This window comes from Corapipo altera, unplaced genomic scaffold (genome assembly GCF_003945725.1).
Source record: "Corapipo altera isolate COAL_440 unplaced genomic scaffold, ASM394572v1 24b, whole genome shotgun sequence".
In the NCBI taxonomy this organism is placed as follows: domain Eukaryota; kingdom Metazoa; phylum Chordata; class Aves; order Passeriformes; family Pipridae; genus Corapipo; species Corapipo altera.
In genome coordinates, this window is record NW_020884888.1 from 2,251,629 (window position 1) to 2,274,045 (window position 22,417).

The window sequence follows — 22,417 nt, forward strand, 5'->3', positions numbered from 1 at the left end:
ATAATCCCAATTTGAATAACGAACTTTATATAGTATGCAAGAGAAAGGCAAAATACCAAAATCTGAGAAACTACCATGTTTCCATGAATCTTTGCCTGATACTCTGTATGATGGTTAAAAGGCTTGGAAAACATTTATCACATTAATGTAACGGAAGTAATTATTGACCTATCAAGTCTTGTTATCAGTTGTGAAAAGTAATTAATGCATAGTTGAAGGAAAAGAAAAAACAAAGGAGGGAAAGCCAGGTTTGGTAAGGCTTAACTTAATGTTTCACAGGAGAGGTTGTGCTTTTCTAGCAAACCAAAATTCTGGATTTATTTGCAATTTCAGTTTTGGCAGTATCATTCTCTGCATTTATGTTTTCTGGTCTTCAATTAGAATTCCTATGAATTGGTTATATTGGATTATAGATAACTAACATATGCAATTCAAATAGTTATCAGCAAGATGTGTAGGTTCTGACTGAATTTCTACCCTGCTTAAAGGAGGTAAGGGTAGCAAAGTAGTGAAATTAAAAAAATCAGAAGGTACATAAATGATTATCAAAATGCTTGGCTTCCTTGGCCTTTATCCTTAAGATTCATAGTATGAAATAAAACAAATTAGCACCTGGTTTCTCTTGAAGAAATCTGATTCTGGGATGAAAAAAGTAACAGTCTGAAAAGATTTCTGCATGATTTTTTAGTATTATTTCTGTAAAGAGAGGTCATATGAAAAAGCTACACAACATAATTATTGCACTTAGAGGTATTTTTTCTGCATCTGTGTATCATAGACAAATTCAGCTGCACTCCACTCTATCAGATTTGGTAATTTGATGTTCTGCATAACTGACCAGTGTGACCTTCACTGGGTTTGATTGCTACTATACTATACTGGATAACAATTGTTATTTCCCAGTAAGAACCAAAGCTAGAAGTATCAGATAACTGATCTCTTGCTCACATCTTTAGATCCTGAAGTTTTAACATGTAGCCCTCCTACTATTTGCCTTTTCTGCTGAAGTCAGTAGAAGTCAAAACCATGCATGGAGAATCTGCCTTTGAAAGTATACCAAATATTTTATGTATTTCTTTTTAATGTGGAGAACTCTATGTATTTCTGTGTGGTCACAACTGACTTTACCAAATGAGATAGTTTTATCCTTTGTGATGACAGTCAATTTTAGACAAATCTATGATACCCCATCTAGAAGATTAAATGGAAAAGAATTGCCTCATGGAAATCTGGGGGTATTTTTGTAATAGTTTTCCTTTGTGGGTTTCTGATGTACTTTCTGAGACTTACTTAGCTCTTGTTGATTTGTTTGAAAACAATAGAATCAAAGTCTGTGTATCAAATACCATAAAAACAGAATTACAATACAACTGGAGTGTACAAGCAAATCAGGTTGTCACATCACAAATTTTATTTAATTGCAATTTTATGATCTGTAATAAACTGAAGGGGACATTTTGTAGTCATCATTCTGTGTACCCATCTGTGCATTCCACAGCTGAAATTGGCCAGGGTGTTGCCGCATACAAAAAAACGAATATCCCTAGTGATGTTTAAAAATCTGCTCTCCAGATAAAAGTAGTCATTATGTGGCAATCCAGAATGATGATGAACTGCTAGATTGAACACACACACTCCCCCCGCTATTTCAGTGTATGTATTTAAAACTTGCTTTTTAATATGTTGTTTTAGAGGGTCTCACGAAGATAAATCACTTCTAAGTCTGCATGATTTAATTAGCCTGTTCTTTTTTTTTGCTTTTTTACCCTAACTAAAAGTCAGCCAGCATCTTGTACCTGTATTATTTTCTGGTGAAGTTACATTCACTATATTCAAAGCTTGTGAATTATTTCTATACAAACATCTTCTCCCATGTTCTCTCCTATATCAAAGAAATGGTAATTTATAAAATGAAGGTTGATGCAGACAAAAACAACGTGCACACTGTTATGCCATTGAGCAAAGAGACATATCAGGAGACCAATTTGGGTTAGCGGGGAAGACATGGCAGAGGTCAAATGCAAAAAGGCAGTATACAGGAGGTAGAAGTAGGGACAGACTGCAAAAGAAGAGTGTAAAAACATTGCTTTGGCATGTAGAGATTGTATCATGAACACCAGAACTCAAATGGAGTTGAGGTTTTAAAGGGATGTTGCAGGTAACAAGGTGGGTTTCTGCTTCTACATTAATAGAAGTAGTAAAACATTACTACAAGGTTGAGCAAGGAATATGTGGGGCTGTTGCCAAATGGTGCGTTTAGTGACAACAGGCCCAGGTGTGGCAGAAGTGCTCAATGCCTTCTGCTCAGTCTTCCAGAAGAAGCTCTCCCAGGCCTTTTTTCTTAGAGAAGTGTTTCAAGGAGGAGGAGAACTACTGACTGTGAATGAGGATTACGTCAGGGGTGGCTTGAGAGAACTCAGCCCAGACAAGTCCATGGGACCAGATTGGCTGCATCCAAGGGTGGAGAAAGAACTAACTGATGCCCTTAAAAGGCCACTTTCCAACATCTTTGAGAGATCACAGAGACTAGGGAGGGTCCCCTGTGATTGGAGGAAAGCAAATGTTGTACCCAGCTTCAAAAAGGGCCAGAAGAACAATCTGTGAAACTGTATTCTGGTTAGTATCACTTTGGTCCCTGAGAAAGACAGGCACTCACTTGTCCACCTTCCCATTCAGTTTCTCAGAATGAGCTCCTGATACTGTGTTTCTGTTTTTCATTCTGACCAGTTGGAGGAAAGTGATTGAGGGTGGATGTGGATGTGAAAGGGAAATGGATGAAACGGGGTAAGAGAAAGTAACTGGTGATATTTAGGAAAAGAAGAACAGTAAAAAAATAAACAGTTCAATTACATAGCCTTCAGAAAGATTTTGAAAAGCACCAAGAGACTACAAGTAGATTATGAGGTTTTTCAAAAAACTAGTTATAAGGCCTGAATGTTGAGAAAAAAAGGGGAGTGTAGCAACAGAGTAACTAATGAGCTCTTCGGCGACCTGAAAATTGAAAGCACGCAGGGGAAATTTGGTGTAATTACTAAAATTGAGGGTAATAAGAAATACAGTTATAAAGTTAAGCAAGCTGAGGTACAAAATAAAAAGAACTGGCAAGGGATGTGACGTATCACAATAAACCATTGTAAACATACTCATGGTAAAAGGAAGAGTAAAGAAAGAGTTGGCCCACAAGTGATGCTAAGAAGGCTGAAGTGTTTCATGTCTTTTGGGTTTTTTTGTTTGTGTCAGAATAACAAGTTTTGTGGCCATGAAGAAACTGTAACTGTCATTCAGACTCGCCTTAAGTTTTCATACTTTCTCATGGAAAATTTCTCATTTCTCTCCTTTAAACTGGAAGTGTATATTGATGGGAATTTCAAGTATATCCATCATGAATCTGAATTTTCATTTAAAAAGTAAAATGTTAAATCTGAGAATTGCACCAAGTTGCAGAAGACTGTAAGCACATTGAAGACTAAATTTGAAATCAGAATGGTGTTAAAATACATATGAGAAATGTCTGAAATAAAAATAAATAGTCAGGGAAGGACAAATAGACTGCTTTACACATTTGACTACCAGTCAACACAGAAATACTGGACAGAAATTAACAGTTGTCTTATCATTTTTATTATCTCTTTAAAAGGCTGCAGTAGATCAGAAGCTGAACGTGTCATGAGTCAGCAGTGTCATGGTTTTAAAAACCATCATCATGCTAGATTGTATAGCAGGGTGTGGCTGTTTACACAGCATGAAATACAACTCCTCTTACTTCAGATAAAGCTTCACCAGTAGTAGAATTGTATCAGGAGATTCATTTTCAATTGAAATTTTTTAAGTAACTTTTTTTTTTTTTGCAAGCATAAATTTGAAAATGCTGTTCGGGTATATGGACACGTTCTAAATTTAAAACATCATCAGTGAGTAGACAAAAAAGTAAAGTGTTCTTGACAAAATAGAAAAGGTTGAATTCACATGAGCAGGATCAAAAATGCAAAGAGTCTCTGTGTCTTCAGTAATATGTAAGGCTGAAACTGTTCCTTACCATCTGCTAAAGGCTCAGTTTTCATTCTTTCACTTTTGCAACAAAATACAAATTTATGGCCATTCTGGACAAAATTCTATTGCATTTACAGTGGAAAATATTGGCTTGCCAGCTCTGCTACCACTGTTGAGCTGTAGATGTCTAACTTTAGAGCCCAAATTTGGATCCTGCCGAGTCACCAGAAACCTCCTGAAAATGACTGAGAGCCCTTAGGTTAGGAACTTGTCTACTTCCTTTACTTGCTCATGAAACCTAGTCTGTCAACTTAGACAACAATAAAACTTGAAAATTTTAATTTTGAATATATCCCTCATTGTAGTACAAACTGAATTTCTGATAAAATAAAGCAAAACACAAGGGGAGGCTCTTTTGTATTTAGGAGTTTGTTAATCGTCTAAGGTCTACTGTGACAATTAGGATGATGGTCTATGAATAGGAAGCTTTGAAATTTCTTCCCTTTATTATTTCTTCAGTTTAATCTGAAAAATTTTAGCACACAAACAAAACCTCTTTAAAAAAAGTCCCCTTTTACTTCTCAGTTTCTGGTCCTGTGTCATTTCCATAGCATTTGGTATGTTGCTGAAGTTATTGTTTTGAGTTGATCTGCTCATCAAAGGCGTGCAGGCCACTCTGGCTTGATTGTGTATCATACAGCCCATCTCACATTTCCTTTCCTAATACCCTGAATGGAGGACATTGGTAATAGGCTGCTTAATTCTTGTGAAGAAAAGAAAATTACTGTTCTGCGAATAGTAAGATCTGATTTATCAGCTCAAATGGCTCAGTAATGGCAGCGAGATCTATACTGTACACAAACCCAACATCCCCATATAGTCCGGTTGTGGAATGCCAATACTGTCCGAAACTAGCCCCTTTTTTTTCCATGCCAGAGGGAATACTGAACCTCAGGCTGCTAGGAGTGTATCCTTTTAGATCAATTAGCAGCTTTTCAGGTGCAAAGTTCAATCAGCTTCGTCTGCGGAGCATACTTGATAAGATAGTACTGACAGATAAAGTTAAGTCTTCTCCCTGGCAGCTCACACTGCGGTGACACACGCTGGCATTGATGCGGCTCGTGGGAACTGGGGCTGGCACGCTGCATAACTAACCTGTCATACGCCGTGCCGAGAGATAATGTGGCAACAGTCTGCAAACTGTGTTGTAGCATTGGAAGCAAGTTAAAATATAGGGCAGCTACATGATACGACATTTACCGCCTGTCCATTCCAACAGGAGAAGTGTCACTTCATTTAGCAACCAGTGCTTAATTTATAAAAACAAATTCACTGGTAGGTAGATGTGTAACATTTGCTATGAGCTATTGGGTTTATCCTGCTTGGTAGAAAAAGGTATTTAAAAGATGAAGTTCAATGATAACCCACTTTTCAAAACAGGCTGCAAAATTTTATTCAACAGATGCATCTTTCGTTACTTTGTTCAAAATTCTATGTTATGTCTACACTAAGAGAGACGTGATTTCTTTCATTTTTGAAATCCAAATGTCATAAATGTAATGGCATACTATGTGCACACAAGTTTTTAATTCAGATCTTATATTTCCAGTGTTTATAATTTGCATGGCATATGTTTATGTAAAATAAATTAATTATCTACCAATGATAAATATATAGCAGCAAGTTAGTACCAGTAGCTAATTGGAAGTTTGTTTATAATTGTCTGTATTAATTATGACAGTTAAGTATGAGAAAATAATTTTCAGAGATTATGTCTTTTGCTAAAGTTTTTTGATTTTCAAATATATTGCATTACTTTAGTACTTATTTGAAAACTTTGTTCATTCCTAATTAAAAACATAGTTATTAGTATAATAAGTATTTTCAAAATCCTACTTTTAATTTTTGTATATTTATAAACCCCCCTAAATTTAATTGTTTTTAACAATTGAGTGTTTTAAAATCAGTTAAAAGCACTGCAAACTGAATGGGCTGATGAGTGACAAGAACTTAATCTTCATTAGGCTTTAGCTGCAAGTCCATTGTTGCTTTGGATCAACCTAAGACATTTCAGTGCAATAGGTGTCCTTTTCTCATGAAAAAGATGTTACAGTCAAGGTTTTATTGTGGCATTGTCAGATTTTTAGAGAGAAATGTGTTTAAGTTAGATACATGCTCACAAGATTTTGTCTTTGAAATTCTTATGGTAATTCTTCTGTAATTGCAGGAAACGTGAAGAGGAAAGTAAGAGAAAAGAAGCCAAGCTACAGAAAGGGGTGCAGAACGTGGAACAAAGCAAGTTTCGAGTACAACAGAGTCCTGCAAATCGAGAGAAGGCCACCAGTGTCCCGCAGTTACCCAGTAAACCATCTGATACACAGAGTAAGAGGCTTCTGCCCCTCAACGCTTCACAAATTCAACCAGGGAGAAATAGCAGAGGTTCACCTAAAGCTTGTCCCAGCAGAGGGACCTCAAAGGAGAGTTCCTTACCAGCGGAGCCTCAGAGTGAAGGTCATAAAATCAGGCAAGGTTTGTGAACTTTTTTTAGTTGTCCTGGTTATCTGTTTTGTCCAGGTCTGGGGGTGTTTTATATATAGGACCTGTATTGTCTCTCTATCATTTCTTATTCTTAAGTAATTCATGCAGGATAGAATTAGATAAAGATTCTTTTACTCTGTGTGAAGTAGTCAAAAACACCAGCATATACAATGTCTTTAAAAATACCTAAAATATGTGAGAACAGGTTGTTGGCAGTTCTATTGGTTACGCTCTTTGGAGAAAATAAGATTGAAGATATTTGACATATCTGTGGTATACTTGAAGAATGTTAATGAAGAAATGGTAACTTTTGGTTTTAAACAAGGTTAAAATAAGGATAAAATTGTTCTAAGTGACAATTCTAGTACACATGGGGAGCTGTTCATTCAACTTCATTTTCCATGACTGGGTTCTCCTGTGATTTGTCTCTGAAGTCCTCTTGTTGAGAACACTCAAGGATATTTTTTGAGAAGTGAGAATTTAGAAATTGTACTCTGAAGCATTGTGTCAAAACTCTTTCTGTTACTTTTCTTGCCCTGCTGTACTCTTTTTTTCTATCTGTAAATGCATCATCAGTTCATCATAATTTCTTGACCACTTCTTATTAGTTTTATGAGATATGCATCTTAAAAACATTTCAGTCAGTTCTGACTTCAGCCAGTTACAGTAGCCTATAGCTCAAATATTTCAAAACTGGTAATGTTAAAGCATCTTTGTTATCATTAGAAGCAAAAATTGGAAAAGTAGTTTATTTAAGGTAAGTTGCTAGAACTCCTCAAGTGTAAAATTGCTGCTATTCCCTCTGGAAGTTCTGCTAATCAGAACAGTATAATAATCCAGAAGAAAAGAAAGTGAAAGAGCCTTTTCTACTGAATCATTTTGCCTAGATTTCTTTAGCTTTTACATGGAAATACGTTGGTAAACAGAATACTTAACTATATTGTTATAGTAAAAGCAGACATATCTTAGCCTAACATACACTATGATAGCTAAGTAATGATAAATAGGTGTTAAAAATCCTAACAAGCTTTACCAGCATGTGCATTAACTTTAGATTAGTGAAAATATTCAGCTGGCAAAGTGAAACACATAAGAATAATCAGAAACAGTGGTTTCCAAATGAAAAGTGAATAATTCTATTGAACATAATGAGGAAAAATTGATAAGCATGGAAAAAAGGGAAAGGAGAAATAAAGATGTGGGGAGGACTACAACTGTGAAGGGGAGAGAAGAGAAGAAGAAAGCCAAAGAAATGATAAAACAGGAACAATCAGCCTTTTCTTTTACTGACTCCACTATCCATTTTTAGCCAAAATCTACCATTGGTTATGACAATGGAAACTGCATTGCATTAGTCAGACTTCCACTGTTTCTTGGAACAAATATAATGATTTTGCACTGAGACAGTAACCTAAGGAAGTAAGTAGTAAGCCGTTCATGGGGAACATGGGATATAAACTGACTGCACAGATCAGGACTGAATTTGTGAAATTTACTGCAGAGGATTCTAGTATTGATATACTTATATTTGAAAAAATACATTAATGTTCAGTTTTCTACATTACCCTTCACAGGAAGCTAGGGAATTCAACCTAGCAGCAAATGCCAGCAGCATGCAGCTTGGACTACTGATTGAAGGCTTCCCTGAAGTTGGATATTTCCTGATGTAGCTATGCCAGAATAATTTTTCTATGTCGATGGTTCTACAAGTAAAATTTTAAAACCGTGTAGGCTATTGCCTAAATGGTTTTTTTGCTCTTCAGTATATCTTTAAAAGCAGAATATAATTTCTGCAAAAGATAGAATTTTAAATAGAAAATTCCCTGCTATTGTTGATCATCTTTCTTTACCATGAGTGTCAAACATGAAGAGAATAAAAGTCTTTACTCAAGGTTCTTCTGAAAATCTGTAACGAGACTGGTTTACCTTCAGATATTGTAAAGAAAGCCCCCTTTTGCCCAATCCAAACAGTGTTTGAAATAGTGCTATGTCACTTTTAGTTATGTGTTCTCCTTTTGTTATTGAAATGATGCCAGGAAAGTTGATGCAAGAAGGATCAAATCATGGAGTTCTATAATGGGTTCTCATTAGGTGTTTTAATCAATCCTCTTGTGACCAAAACTTTAATGGACTTCATTGGTCATTTTATTGGAATTAAATATAAATTTAGACCCTTTGGGCTGTGAAAAATGTGATTTAGTTGGTGGGTCTTTTCTGATCTGCTTTCCACAGATAAATCCTCCTTCCTATGTATGTTATTTCACTAGCCTTAACTGTGGTATAAACAGATAAGTTTGGGTTTTGTGCTCTGTACTTGTTATTGCTTGGTCTTCCTAAGAAAGTTTATTTCTATGTCAAAAGACAAGCTAGAATAGTTAAATCATGGAGTTTTTTCCATTATCCAGAATGTCTTACAGTTAACTAAGGCATACTGCATGTGCAAACCAGGTGGTAGGTTTTGGAGAGTTCAGAATGAATCTGTTCAGTGAGCAATACTCAGTTATCCAGTCAAGAGCATCCTGTAAAGGCATTACAATGAGGGTAAATATAGCATGGTTTCACCAGGTTTTGGATGATCCAGGAGATTTTCTGTGATTCCAGTGTATCAAAGATCTCTTGCTTTACTTTTTCTCCTCCTACCTACCCTGTAACATCCTGTCTATTTGCTACATTTCATCCTGTCTGGTCTATTTCCTCATTCTCCTGTTAAGTTTCCAAACAGAATGGAAAGTGGATGGATGATGGGAGATTTTCAGTTTTGCACTCCACTGTGGCTTCTGAGTCATCCTCACAATAGTGTTTAGAAGCAGTTGTCACACAGCAGCAAGGAGGAATGGGAAGGACTTCACAGTTTCGTTCAGCATGTCAAGGGAAGTACTGAGAAGCCAAGGGCTTTGGGTTCCCTGGATCAGTGGATTATCCTGTGTGTCACTGTGTGCCAGGATACAGGGTGGCTAGGGCAGGAATTTAGCAAAAAAGCTTGAAACAGTGATGGTCACTTACGGCGTTCCAGTTACCGGGAATGAGCAGCTGAGTTCATGGGGCTGCATTCCTGTGTCACATGGTAAGCTGGTTTCTTGGGAGAACATCTGTACAATCAGGTTGGTGAAGAAATAGTTTCTTCCTGTGAACTTTTTTTTTAACTCCAATGTAGTGTGAGTAAGAAAATAGTTTGTAAAACAGTAAGCAAATAAAGAAGTTTGGGACTCTACTGTTACATGCAATCATGTCCTCTTTTGATTCTTTCTGCTTACTTTTTTTTTTCTTCATTTAAGTAAATTCTAGTGTGTCTCAAAGGTAACTGAGCAAAAAAATTTAGAGAACTAAACTATATTTTGCTGGATCAGAGACTAAAAGTTGGCTTCCATTTCTCTGTCCAAAGATTCATCGAGGAAGCATATCAAAAGCAAGTCAAGTTGTGTCCATTTCCATTGTGACAAAGCAAAAGAGGGAACAAAAGTTGAAGTGAAACATCAGGTTGCAGCTGCTACAGAACTGAATGGAGAAAAGCACAAGGAGCACACTGTTGATGCCACAGTGCCCCGGAGGAGCAGAAGGCTTACTACTTCTACTTGTAGGACTGCTAGTGTTGGGGAAAAATTAAGGGATCCAAGTCAGCCTTCATCTGGCAAGAGGGACCATTGTGAGGGAACAGCTGCATTCTTCTGCGATGTCAGTTGTGCTGGTGGGGCTGTGAGAAACTCAAAACAGTGTGAAGCTTCTTCCAAAGGCAAAAGACATCGGGAAAAGTCCAGAAGTAAAGAGGTAAATGATAAGCGATGTTCACCAGCTGGTTCTAGTAGACCAGGAAGTGCCAAAACAGTATTTGTAAACAGCAGAAATGACAGCACGCATGCTGTGGAACGAACTGACAGAGTGGAAAATAATGAATTAGCAAAAAAGGCTTCCCCATTATTGTGTGCTGGGGCAGAACCTACCGGAACTGTGCCAAGAAACCCAGTAGCGTGTTCTGCTCCTGCTGACAGTTTAAACTTGGAAAAAACAGATGTAATTGGATCCAGGAACACAGATGATCAATTATGTTCTGTCTCATGGCAAAGTACAAATATTGAACTAGTCCCTTTAGAGATTCGAATGCAGATCATAGAGAAAGAAAGAAAAAGAAAAGAGCTATTTCGGAAGAAGAACTATGCTGCTACAGTCATACAGAGGTCATGGAGAAGGTAAGACTACTGTTTCAGTAGTTAGAGAACAGTGAGATATGCGTAGATGTAAATTAAATTAAGCTTGTTGGCAATGTACTTTATTTGGTCCTTTTGCTTACAATGTTGCTAGTGCTAAATGAGGCATTTAATAATCCTTCACCAAACAAGGGGAAGTGAATTCCAGTCACCTAGAATTACATTAGTAAGTTCATAGAAAATGCAAGGTAAGTTATGACTTTTAATAATTGGAGAAGTTATTAAACTTGTTTCAAACACTGATATTATAATTTCTTCCTGGAGTTCACTGCCGTTGTGTTCATTAGCAAAGTTACACATGTAAGGATACAGGGTTTTTCCTGAAAAGGTTTTTGTAACCAGACCCTTTACCACCAGTTACTGACACACAGGTACTCTGATCTGACTTTTAACTGGATAACCAAACCACAGGATGTTTGGAAGCTTTGAACAGTCATTGCCAAAACTTGACGCGAGCTTCAATACCTTGATTAAGCAGGAACAACTGCTGTACAGAAGAGGCAGACAGGAGAGAGTGAGATATCCCAGTGTTTGCTTTCCACAGCATTATCCTGCTTTCATGAATGCATGAGTTTCAACCTGAGAAATACAGTCATTGTTAAAGTACTCCTTAATATTTAATTTCTTATCAAAACAGTCAGGAAGAGTGTGGCAGCTGTAGGTGAAGCATATAATATGTACATAATATTTATTTCCTGTTTTTATTGAAACTTTCTTCAGTGTTTATTTGATGCAGAAAACTATAAATTGCTGATGTTTACTAATATTCTTTCCAGATCATTGACTAGTTTAACAGTTTCTTATATGCTGTAATATTTCTTAGTATTCAATTAAAGAAAAAATAACAGGCAAGTTCCTTTCAGAGCTTAATTGTCACACCCTATGCTGTAGTTCAGTAGTGATGCAAAAATTGTTCTCCCAACCAAACTGTGTCAAAGGGACTACCTGTGGGATGTCTGGGAGCATATAGTGGTAGTAACATCTTTTATCCTAGTCCCTGGGAAACCTGCAAGTTTCCGGCAACAGCAGAATCAGGACTTAATGCCCAACTGCCTGTGGAATGAATGCTGATTACTGGTAGATCTCCCTTCTTCTGGGTCATGCTGGAAGCTTTGGTTCACTTGTGGAAGAATTCAGAGGGGCGGTTTCTTCGCCCTGCTGTGCCAGGAGCAGAGTACTAGCTGTCTTCCCAGCTCAGGACAGCCTCTGCATCCAACCCACTCTGTCACAGTGTGGAGCAGAAGGGAAGCACTCAGCCACTGAAGCATCAAGGTCTCCTTTCTTTGTCACCGCAGCCAGCCTGTGCTGTTCAGCCACTCAGTGGCATGTCCTCTGGGCCTCATCAAGCAGGGCCAGGACAAAAGATCTTTTTTTTGTCAAGTACTATGTAGCTCTGAAAAGCTATAAAAGAGTCATGGGATTGTGCTGCCTGCTTTCAGTAGTGCTTCCAGGCTTAAAATTTCTTATTTTGCAAGGTGAAGCGTTACCTGTGTTTTCTTATTGTAAAAAACACCAGGGACTGAAGAGACTAACATTGCCAGTGGCTTGTTTGTGGAGTTTTGAGAACTGGTATCTCTCCCATTGCTTCTTCCAGTTAACTTGCAAAGGCTGAAGAAGTCTTGTCTTTCTCAGAAGGAGCTGACACTGCCATTACTAGGGAAGGGACACCAGACCAGACATCCTGTAGTCCAAGCTGGCAGTCATTACTAGGGGAAGGGATACCAGACCAAACATCCTGTAGTCTAGGCTGGCAGTCCATTTGTTCCTAAACTGAATTGTGGCCATTTAGACATTTGTGTTGGCTCAGTGAATACTTCTGTTTGCTCCAGCTCTTTTATTGATCAGTACAAGTATTTACAAGGATAAGATTGGATTTAATGTCTAGTAATATTCCAGGTTATCTCTTCACTGTTGTTGGAATATAAAAGTTACACTGACTTTTATGAGTACATGCCTATTCCACTGAAAAGTTAAAATTTTGGAACCAGTGTTCATTTTTGAATGATTTTTTGTTGAATTAATTTTTTTGGTGAAAATTTAGACTTCTACAGTATCAGCTATTTCTGCACTTCTATCATCTTTGCTCTCTGTCTGCTATTTATACATCCAGTTTTGGGATCCCCAGTACAAGAAAGACATGGACCTCTTGGGAGCAAGTCCAGAGGAGGACCACAAAATGGTCAGAGGGATGAAACACTTCTCCTGTGAAGACAGGCTGAGAGAATTGAGGTTGTTCAGCCTGGAGAAGAGAAGGCTCCAGGGACACCTGATTGCAGCTTTTGAATACATAAAGGGAGCTTGTAAGAAAGATGGAGAAAGACTTTTTAACTAAGACTTGTAGTGACAGGATGAGGGGAAACATTTCTAAACAAACAGAGGGAAGGATTAGATTGGACATAAGGAGGAAGTTTTTTAAGATGGGGGTGGTGAGGCACTGGGTCAGCTTGCCCAGAGAGGTGGTAAATGCACCATCCCTGGAAACGTTCAAGTCAGGTTGGATGGGGCTCCAAGTCGAAGGTGTCTCTGCCCATGGCAGGAAGGGTGGATGAGATGGTCTTTAGAAGTCCCTTACAACCTAAACTATTCTGTGGTTCTGTGATACCATGCCATATTCCTCATGCCCACTCCAAGCTGCAAAGCAAAACAGCAGCTTGTTCTGCAGAGTTTCACCACTTCTGCCAGTTGTCTCTCTCTGCTGCTTCCAAATGCTTTTTAAGCAGCTCGGTGTTGGCAATGCCCACCTTGGCCTTCTTTTTCATGTAGATCCTGACTTCTTGTCTTATGTGTTCAAATCCTTTGGATACCAAAAGCTAAAATAAGTCAGGAGCAGGTTAGGAGAGTGTAGGTACAAGTGATACTACTGCTACTGGAGGCTCTGCCTTTTTCATTTAACACTGATTTAAAATCCTTAGAGAGGGGTAGGTGCATGCCATAGCTTTAAGTCAAAGCAAAATGATGTGTAGTGAGTGCTTGTGCAAATGTCCTCACAAGAATTGGGATCTAAAGCCTTGCATTAAGCTAACTTACCTGCACAGAAATCTGTATTCCATTTACACTTGCGACTATTAAAAGATTTTGGACGGGTCTTTCTAAACAATCCACCTGCCCAAACAGCAACGGTGTGCTATCTCTCCAAAAAGTGCATGCACTTTACTAACACTTTGCATTTTGGAAATTGTGGGAATTAAAGATTGTTTAAATTACATTTGTTATTTAAAGAATTAATAATGAAAAATAAATACATTTACTCTGTTTCGCAAAACTCATAGAACATTAATGAAGATCATAAGTTCTGCAAGACAGCAGGAGAGATTAGTTTGGCAGTTTTTCCATTGTCATTTCATTATGTCTGTGGACAGTTTACTGTTGCTAGAGCTTTGACGGAGTTCATAAAGTTTGCAGCAATATCATGATGCATTTATTTCAGCGAATGTTTGGATGCAGAACACAGAACAGCTCATTGGGCAGTGATGCTGAGGTGAGGGCAGTACACTGTTATGAAGAACTAAGCTTCTGTCCTGCCTTCTCTCTCCCAAGCCCACTGGCCACGAGCTGTGCTGTCTTTTCTGCCTACACTTTCAAGCTCAACTTGTACTTTATAGTCTTGAGTGTTGTGAAACTCACATGGATGAAGAAAGTTGTGAAATTGGAGCAGATTTCCTCCTCCTGATTTCCATTACCATAGCATTAATGTTAATTTTAGAAAAGAAGACAGCTCTGCCTCTGCCTTTCAAGCAGAGTTCATATAGGTCTCAAAAAAAGAGGCAGTGTGGGTATTTTAGGGTATGGATCCCAAGTCAGATGGTGGCATGTGCCTGCCAAGAAGTCATGGTTAAGGTTTCCTGTTAGCTCACACTAGGCAGCTGTATGTGCTGACTTCTAATATGTTTGTTATTCTGAAATACCCAGCTTCCCATCCACTGAACCCCAAATTACATTTCTTAAGCAGGTGCTAACTGTGTGGCTGTGGGTCCCACTTGGTCCCGTGTTTGTCTTTTGGTCCAAACTTGCACTGTAGCATGTGCTTGTAGACAGCAATAGAATTACACACTGGCAATGTGTAATTCTACATTAGAAACATGACAAGTACATGCTTGAGTTCTGGAATTTCTCTAAATTAAAATAAAATGCATTTGTTTCACTCTGCAAATTTTATAGTCCTGTTTTACTTACTGAAAGTAAACATAACAACATAGTGGTACTGGTCTACTTAAGTATATTAAACTTGCCGTTCTCAGGAGAATGTTTCAATTCCCATATCTGAAAACTTCATAAATGTAGTCCTCAAAAGTGTATTCTAAGGTGTGTGACTTGCCAAAGGTTAATTGCTTATCCTGCTCGTTGAGGCTTACGGATCCTGTGTCTGTTTTGCTCTCTCATGGGGGGCACTGAGGCCTGTACCATTCTCCAGGGTCCACAGTGAGTCAACAAAAGCTGGAAATAAGTTGGTTGTTGTCACTGTTGTTCTCCCACTGAAGTCAAGTAGAAGTTGTATTTTTTTATATATATTACTGCTATATGCATAACTCTGAGCAACAATAATTTTTTAGAGCTTCTGCAGCAGTGAATGTGAATACCATTTGCCAGCTTTGTCACTCTGCACATATATTCCACGTTTCTTTTATGCACAGAGGTTTGTTGACTGAGCATTGGTATTTTTGTAAGGCACCATGTCAGACTCATATTGCATCAAACTTGGTTCCATTCTTCTTTTTTTCTCAGCTGAATTAAAAATTGTGCACTTGCTCCGAAGATAACTGCCTGCATCTTCTCAGTGTCAGAGCTGCAGTTGTTTTCTTGTTGCTAAAAACTACCAGAAGTTCTCTACAAACATGAAATCACAGCTGGGTGCAAAGGTGGACTGCCTGTGAATGGGTCATTTCCCGTATCAGCAAAGGCATCTGGCAGTAATTACTGAATTCCAAGAGAGTAGCTTAGTATTCTTTTCTGCTCAAGTATAAAACAGTTGCCCAGTTGCTTTTTCTGCAGCAGTATTCACTTAACCCATCCTTAGCTCAAGTTCTGTTAGGAGGTCACTGTAATTGTGCTCCGCCTTCACTTTCTCTCTTACCCTGTTGAAAAGCTAAAAGTGATATCTTATTTAACAAGACTGGATAATTTTTTTTCTTCTATCTCTCAGTAATGCTCCTGTTCTGAATTCATACAGTGCTTCTCAACTTGCAGGCATAGGTAAGATGCAGTGGATGCCTGCATTTGTTATGTATTTTAATGAGCTGCATAACAGTACACGCCTGAATTCTGAAGCTTCACTAAATTAAGATTAAATAGGTTTGCCTCACCCAGCAAATTTCACAGCGGTAATTTACTAAGCTTATTGAAAGTTTAAAATTATTTGGGCTGTAACTGAGCATATCATCCCCCTTTGGCATTCTATTGTGCTTTTATGTACATTTTGTTTTGTATATGGGTGCTGTTTTGTTTGAATTATACAGTTCATTGGCTTATAACATATACTTAAATAACTTGTATTTAGTTGTGTTGTCTTTTGTTCTAATTTAGAACTTATTGCAGATGGAGCAACAGAAGAAAATCGCTCTTTATCTCTCCTTCCTCATTCTCTTTACTGGGACATTTTGAATGCCAGAGGGGATGACGATCAATGTGGTTTGGCCTCTTACCAAACACTTATAATTAATATTTTACAAGTGTTACTCAATGTTCATTTGTGACAGGTTTGTACTGGGAAGATTCAGAGTTAACTGCTAGGCCAACTAATTGATTTGTGAGTGTGAAATGCCAATACCCAATTGAATACTTATGTCCGATTCAAGGAAAGAAAACCAAAACAAACAACTCCTTATTGCTGGTGCCATTTGCCACCAGAGTGTGAGGGCAGTGTGAAGAAGGACAGATAATCTGCCGCTGCCACTTGGCAGAGGGATGTGACTGTGTGTCACAGACCAAAACAGCCAGGACAAGTTCGGGTCAGAAGACAGGGAGCCTTTGAAGGGAAGGGAGAAAACACAGATTGCTGAAAAAAAGGTGAGGCGAGCATCTTCAGAGGGGGGATGGAAAGCAGCTCAGTTTTCTGTAGAGGAAATGTGCAGTTGAACCCATTGGAGGTAGATTTGGTTTATCTTTTGCACTGATTGACTGAGAACACAGAGTGGTGAGGCACACAAGAAAATTTGGTGTTACTAAACTGTGAATATAGTGAAAATGAGGAAGCAGTACTGATTGTACTGTTATCATAAATATTTATAGTTTTTTCTTCTGCTGATTTTCTATTTATAAAGCAGTTGATAAGCTGATGTTGAAGCACTGTAACTTTTGATACCTGTAATGCCAGATCTTTACAAACTGTGTGAAATAATGGATGCATCCAAAATTGAACCCAGCTCCTACTTTTTCTTGTGAGCAAACATTTCTCATCCAAATGACTTGGCACATCAGTGGGAGTTCTGTTTTCCCAGTTACTCATGTAATCCACCATGTGAACTGATGCGTGGAAAGCACGGAAGTTAAAACAGGTCACCTAAAACAAGTGCTCTTCTCTTTTCTGCTCTCTAGTTACCAACTAAGACAGGAGTTGTTTCAGCTTCTTAGTGCTAAGCGGCAGTGCAAGGAAGATGAAGACAAATGGAGACAAGAGACAGCTGCCTTCTTCATTCAGGTTGCTTGGAAGAAACAGCTGAACCATGGCCTTCTGAAATCAGTTCCTTCATGTAAAAATCCGAAATCTGTAAACAAAACCAGCTCAACCATAAAAACCAGCAAGCAGTCTATCCTAAAACAGATATATGGTAATTTTCACTATACTTTATTTAAATAACTAAGTTTTTATCTTTTTAACAGAGTGTATTCATTTACTCACTTTTTACCTAATTGTTAGGGATTTCAACTATTTATAAAAATTAGTCTTAATCTCAGGAGTTCTGGGTAATTTTGTTTTAGTTTCAGGTTAAAAAAACAAACATCAACTCTGTGATTTAAAATGGCTTCTGCTAAAGCATTATTCCAGCACAGGTCTTGAGCAACCAAATAATTCCGTTGCCAGAGCTGCTCACATATATCAATGTGGAAACAGAACAAAGCAGTTAAACTGGGGATAGCAGACTGTATCCATGCAGTGTGGCTATCTGGATCCTGGTTTCATTTTTTTTAAGCATTATTTTAAACTTTGTTTTGTGTTGTTTTTAAAATATTTCCATTTGAAGAGTATGTTCACGTTTGAACATAAATGGTCTTAATGGAAAGACTGTCTTTTATAGTGACTCTGCACTGCTTTGCATTGTGCCTGAATGTGCACGGTGCAAAGGAATGGATCTTGAAGAAAGGGTAGAGGAAAGCATTGCTTTTAGACCTTGAGTTCCTTTACAATGTGGGTCACTGATGGAGTAAGGATATGCAAAGTACTTTACCAGGTGGTAAGTTACTTCTATCATGGCTCTGTAGCTTAGATAGCCAAAAAGGATAAAACAAATAAAGCTAATAAATTTATTTTTCTTTTTTTCCCCCTTTTTTAATAACAACTCCAAGATGTATTTTAACCTTACTTAAATTTCAGTTGTGGTTATCACAATTTTCTATTATATAGAACGTCTCATGAGTTTCCTCATCAGAAATTAGAATAATTTTTAGGATAAAATAATTCTGTAGCTTATCGAAATAGTTTGTAGCTTTACATAACCATGTTTATGTGAATAAACACAGAGCTGTTCATATTGTTTGTTAAAGGGCGTTCTCAGGAAGGCAAAGTGTGTCAGTCAACGAGATCTCCTTCTAAGCTGAAGTTTTCTGATGTGCAGCTGGTCTCAGGTAGGACACATCCATTTTAAGAATACTTTAATGTTTATATATACAAGATTGGTTTCTCCTTAGAAAAGAAAAAAATCTGCTCAAGGACTGGGCTCTCCTTTCAAAATACAGCCAAACTGTTGTGATTGTACGCTCTTTCTTTCACTAGTTTTGGACTTACTTGAGCACTGCACTTTTATTCTTATGTCAAAACATTTAGATGAAAACCTGTTTTCATTGGGCTATTACTAGGAAAGACCTTAATATAATGGACTTGTACAGTGCTAAGGCAGATAACATTCACCTGTGGTTAAAACTGCTGACAGATGTTCATACTTGGGTTCAGCAGCACAAATATTTACTAGTCCTGTAGAACTAAAGAATGCTACATGTACCAAGAATTTACACACCTGTTTTTTACAAATACATGCTTTAATGCAGAGGTGACAACTTGAAAATCCAAAGCTACTCATCTGATCTCTGCCCTTTCTTTTAAAATGTCATAATGGGGTTCCTGTGCTGGGCATAGTAGCTTTGGTCATTTCACAGAATTTTGTTTGCAGTTAAGTTTTAACGCTCTAACAAAATCATGCATTTATTTTTCTCCTTAATTCAGAAGCCACATTGTCATTACCAGGTCTGTTTGCAACTGCAATGTTGTCTGGAACTGGTATCAGGGCAGTAGGGTTGGCACGATCAGGACTGTCAAGCCATGCTGGCAGACATATGGGGCTGCACCATGTGAAACAGAATAGTGTCAAAGAACTAAGATTGTAAAGGTATTATTGGGGTCATGAAAGGCTGGAACTTTCATGCATGTGGCATTAATTGACAGCTGGCTTAAAAAATTAAGCTATATGATCATCTCTCTTCTTTACTAAATGCCATTTTTAAGACTTTTTCAAGTGTATTATGTGCTTACTTGGGGTTGGGAGGTACAGTAATGTTAGTGCTTCACCATGTCAAGATTTAGTGCCTTGTTGGGCATTCGGTCTTCATGGCTGTACTACATGTGGCTCAGAGGCAGGACACAGCTAGACAGGAACTAAGCAAGCACTTCAAGGAGACAGTAGTTCAGGTAATTTGCAAAAGGAAGTAAAATACATTTTCCAACTAGTTTAACAAAACTATGAAGTCAGAAGGAAATCTGACAGTGGACCTATCCTTGAGTTTGTTAGAACTGTAGGTGAGTTTCTGACTCACTAAGAGACAGAGGCTTTTTTCTTTCACTGAGAACTGTTTTAATTAAGAGGCATGACCAGACAGGTGTTTGATTGCCACCTCTTCATGCAGATATGAATCTAAATTTTAGAAGAGCTTTAGCAAATAATGCTTCTTTTCGTTTAACTTTTCAGGACAACAGATCTCCCTGTCTTCTGAAATAAAAAGGCTTTCTTTTGAGGTTTGAGTGTCCTTTGCTTTGATAACTTGGTGACGAATAGGATAGTGATAGGAACTCTGCCCAGTTCCTTTAGAACACTACCTACTTTTATTCACCTAATAGGAGCTCAGGGAACTTTAGCCCTTACTTAAAAGACAATAACATGTTTTTCATCTGACTGCCTTTGTGCATGACAACATTACGTTTGTTGGAAAAGTTCAGAGCTGTCAGTGGCTAATGCCAGATACTCCATTTCTGACGTAGGTGCCTGGAGTAGGTCAGAATGGACTGTTCAGTTTGATTCTTCTCTTGCAGAAGGTACATCTGGGAAAGCGAAGACTGACTGTCAGCTCTAGCTTTAATGTTCATATAGGTAATGGACAAAGTGTGCCGTGACAAATCTCTACCAAAGTCAGTCAAACACTTCGGAAGGGGGGGATATGCAGAAGGTGTTCAAAGGAAATGTACAAATAAGTAAGGCAGGCAGGTGGAAAAGGAGCATGCAATGGGATATACAGATATTGGATAGGTGCTTCAGAATATTCCAGCAACTAGGGCCTTTTAGATTGTTACCATTAAAACATTTCAGAACCTGGAATTTGTTCCCTTTTGTATTATTTTTTTTTTTAATTTATTAAATAGATTGTCTTGTGTCAATTTAGCAAATGGTAAAGAGTCTGTCTGCAGCAGGCCAGACAGCCTGGTTTTCTGGTTTCACTGTGGACATTAAAGCATCTTCAGAGTTGTAAAGAAGGACGTTTTGCAACTCTTGGCATTAGAAAGAAGTCCTTAAGATGTGCTGGGTTCACACCCTCAATGAAACATTCAGATTTAGAAGGACCGTGGCTAGAAGGGGATAAAGCACTGAAATTTAGCCTCAAAACATTTACAAAACTGGGAAGGGAAAACATGCATATTATTTGAAGCAGATTGCAGGAAATAAAAACATTGCATGAGCCCAGACATTCAGCCAGACTCAAACCTGAGGAAAATGGTCAGATGACATTGACTCTTGCTTTCTAATAATTCAAAGGGCACTTGCTTTAACCCTGGCCTAGTTTCCCCTACTTTCTAGAAATGGCCCACCTAATGTTGCTAAATATTGCTCAACAAAATTTCTTGCTGCTTTTCAGCAAACTCAGCCAAGAGCAGTGTGTTAGTCTGGAAGCCTTCATTCATTTATGAGGGTAAATGTGGAGTTAAGCTCCACCACTACAGGTTGCTGAAGTCCAGCAAACGCAGCAGCAGCGTTCTGTGCAAGCTGTACTGGGTGCCACAGAAACCAAACTATTTACAGGCAATCAACAGTGAGATGCCAGGAAAAAAGGCATGTTAAGTAGATTCACTGTTTATGAAATCTAGAATGCAGTGCAGACGAAACTTTTCATCCTCTGGAGTCACTCATCAAAACCATTTTGTTCTTTTACAGTAAACAACCTACAGTGTGTTAATTTGCTGGAGAACATGGGAAAATCAAAACAATTTTCATACAACATGAGACCAACCACTGCAGCAAAATCAAAAAATACAAGACTCAAGCACTAAGCAAAACCAAATATGTTTGGAATTTAAAATCCATTCCAGTACAATTGTTATCTTTCATAATGTATAAGCCATCTACGACATATGAAACTTGAACACATTTTCAATTTTGTATTATCTCAGTATTACATTCCAAGCAGACTTCTAAGGAGTTGGAGTAATTTTGTGTACAAATTAGTTTTTAAGTGCAACTGTTAATTTCTTTACCAACACAGGATGAAATCTGAATTGCATTTGGAAACAGAAAATGAAGCACTAAGCCCAGCATTACAATAACCTTGCAGGGGCGACCAAAGCTTTCCATTGTAAAAAAATAGGAATGTTAATTGTGTTCAAACACAGTTTGGAAAGAGAAGGAAAATGTATTAAAGCTCTAGCAGTTCTGAAAGACTGCTGTACTACTTCACTTCAAATTTATTACATTAATTTCAAAATCCAAACAGGAATGGAAGAACAGCCTTCATGCTCCACTTCTGTACTAAAGAAAATTATTTTAGCTAACTATGGATTTGGAAGGAAAAGCAGAGATGTTGACATAAAACACTGAGTAAATAAATTGCTTTCACAACCTACGGAAACTATTAGGAGTGCATTTTCTACTCTTTAAAATTATCACCAATTTTTCAATAACTATTTTTCTACATGCATGAAAAGGATTTCTACAGAAAGAAAAAAAAAAAAGGATCCTGTTCAAGGAAAAAAAATAATAGTTCTTTTAATAGTTTTGCAGCTGCCACAGTGTACAGTATTTACTTTGCACAAAGTATTTAAAAAATATGAACTCAGCAAAAATAAAAAATGTTACTCTAATTTCAAAGTATATTGTTTTCTATTCTTTCTTCTAGTTAGTATTACATAACTCTGAGTTTTTTTAATATGATGCTTCAAAATAACAGATGACTAGATTCCATATAACTCTTGTTTCTCTGCAAGCACTTAAGCTTCAAGGAGACTGGATTTTCTTTAACACCCCTCACTGTGGTCACCACATCTATTAAAACACCTT

General features: G+C 37.7%; 1 protein-coding gene across 9 annotated transcripts in view; it reads left to right on the top strand.

Annotated features, from left to right (window-relative positions):
• INVS (inversin) overlaps positions 1-22,417 on the top strand; it is a 92,871-nt gene that overhangs the window by 69,533 nt on the left and 921 nt on the right. For 5 of the 9 annotated variants that reach the window (XM_027643826.1, XM_027643827.1, XM_027643832.1 and 2 more), the window contains 5 exons: positions 6,218-6,519; positions 9,911-10,712; positions 17,262-17,494; positions 18,429-18,509; positions 21,299-22,080. In XM_027643826.1, coding sequence (XP_027499627.1) covers positions 6,218-6,519; positions 9,911-10,712; positions 17,262-17,494; positions 18,429-18,509; positions 21,299-21,414 — 1,534 coding nt within the window. In that variant the 3' untranslated portion in view covers positions 21,415-22,080. Of the gene's footprint in view, positions 1-6,217; positions 6,520-9,910; positions 10,713-17,261; positions 17,495-18,428; positions 18,510-19,843; positions 20,112-20,133; positions 20,243-21,298; positions 22,081-22,417 lie in introns of those variants that run through there. The other 4 variants (XM_027643828.1, XM_027643830.1, XM_027643829.1 and 1 more) reach the window with 4 other exon arrangements.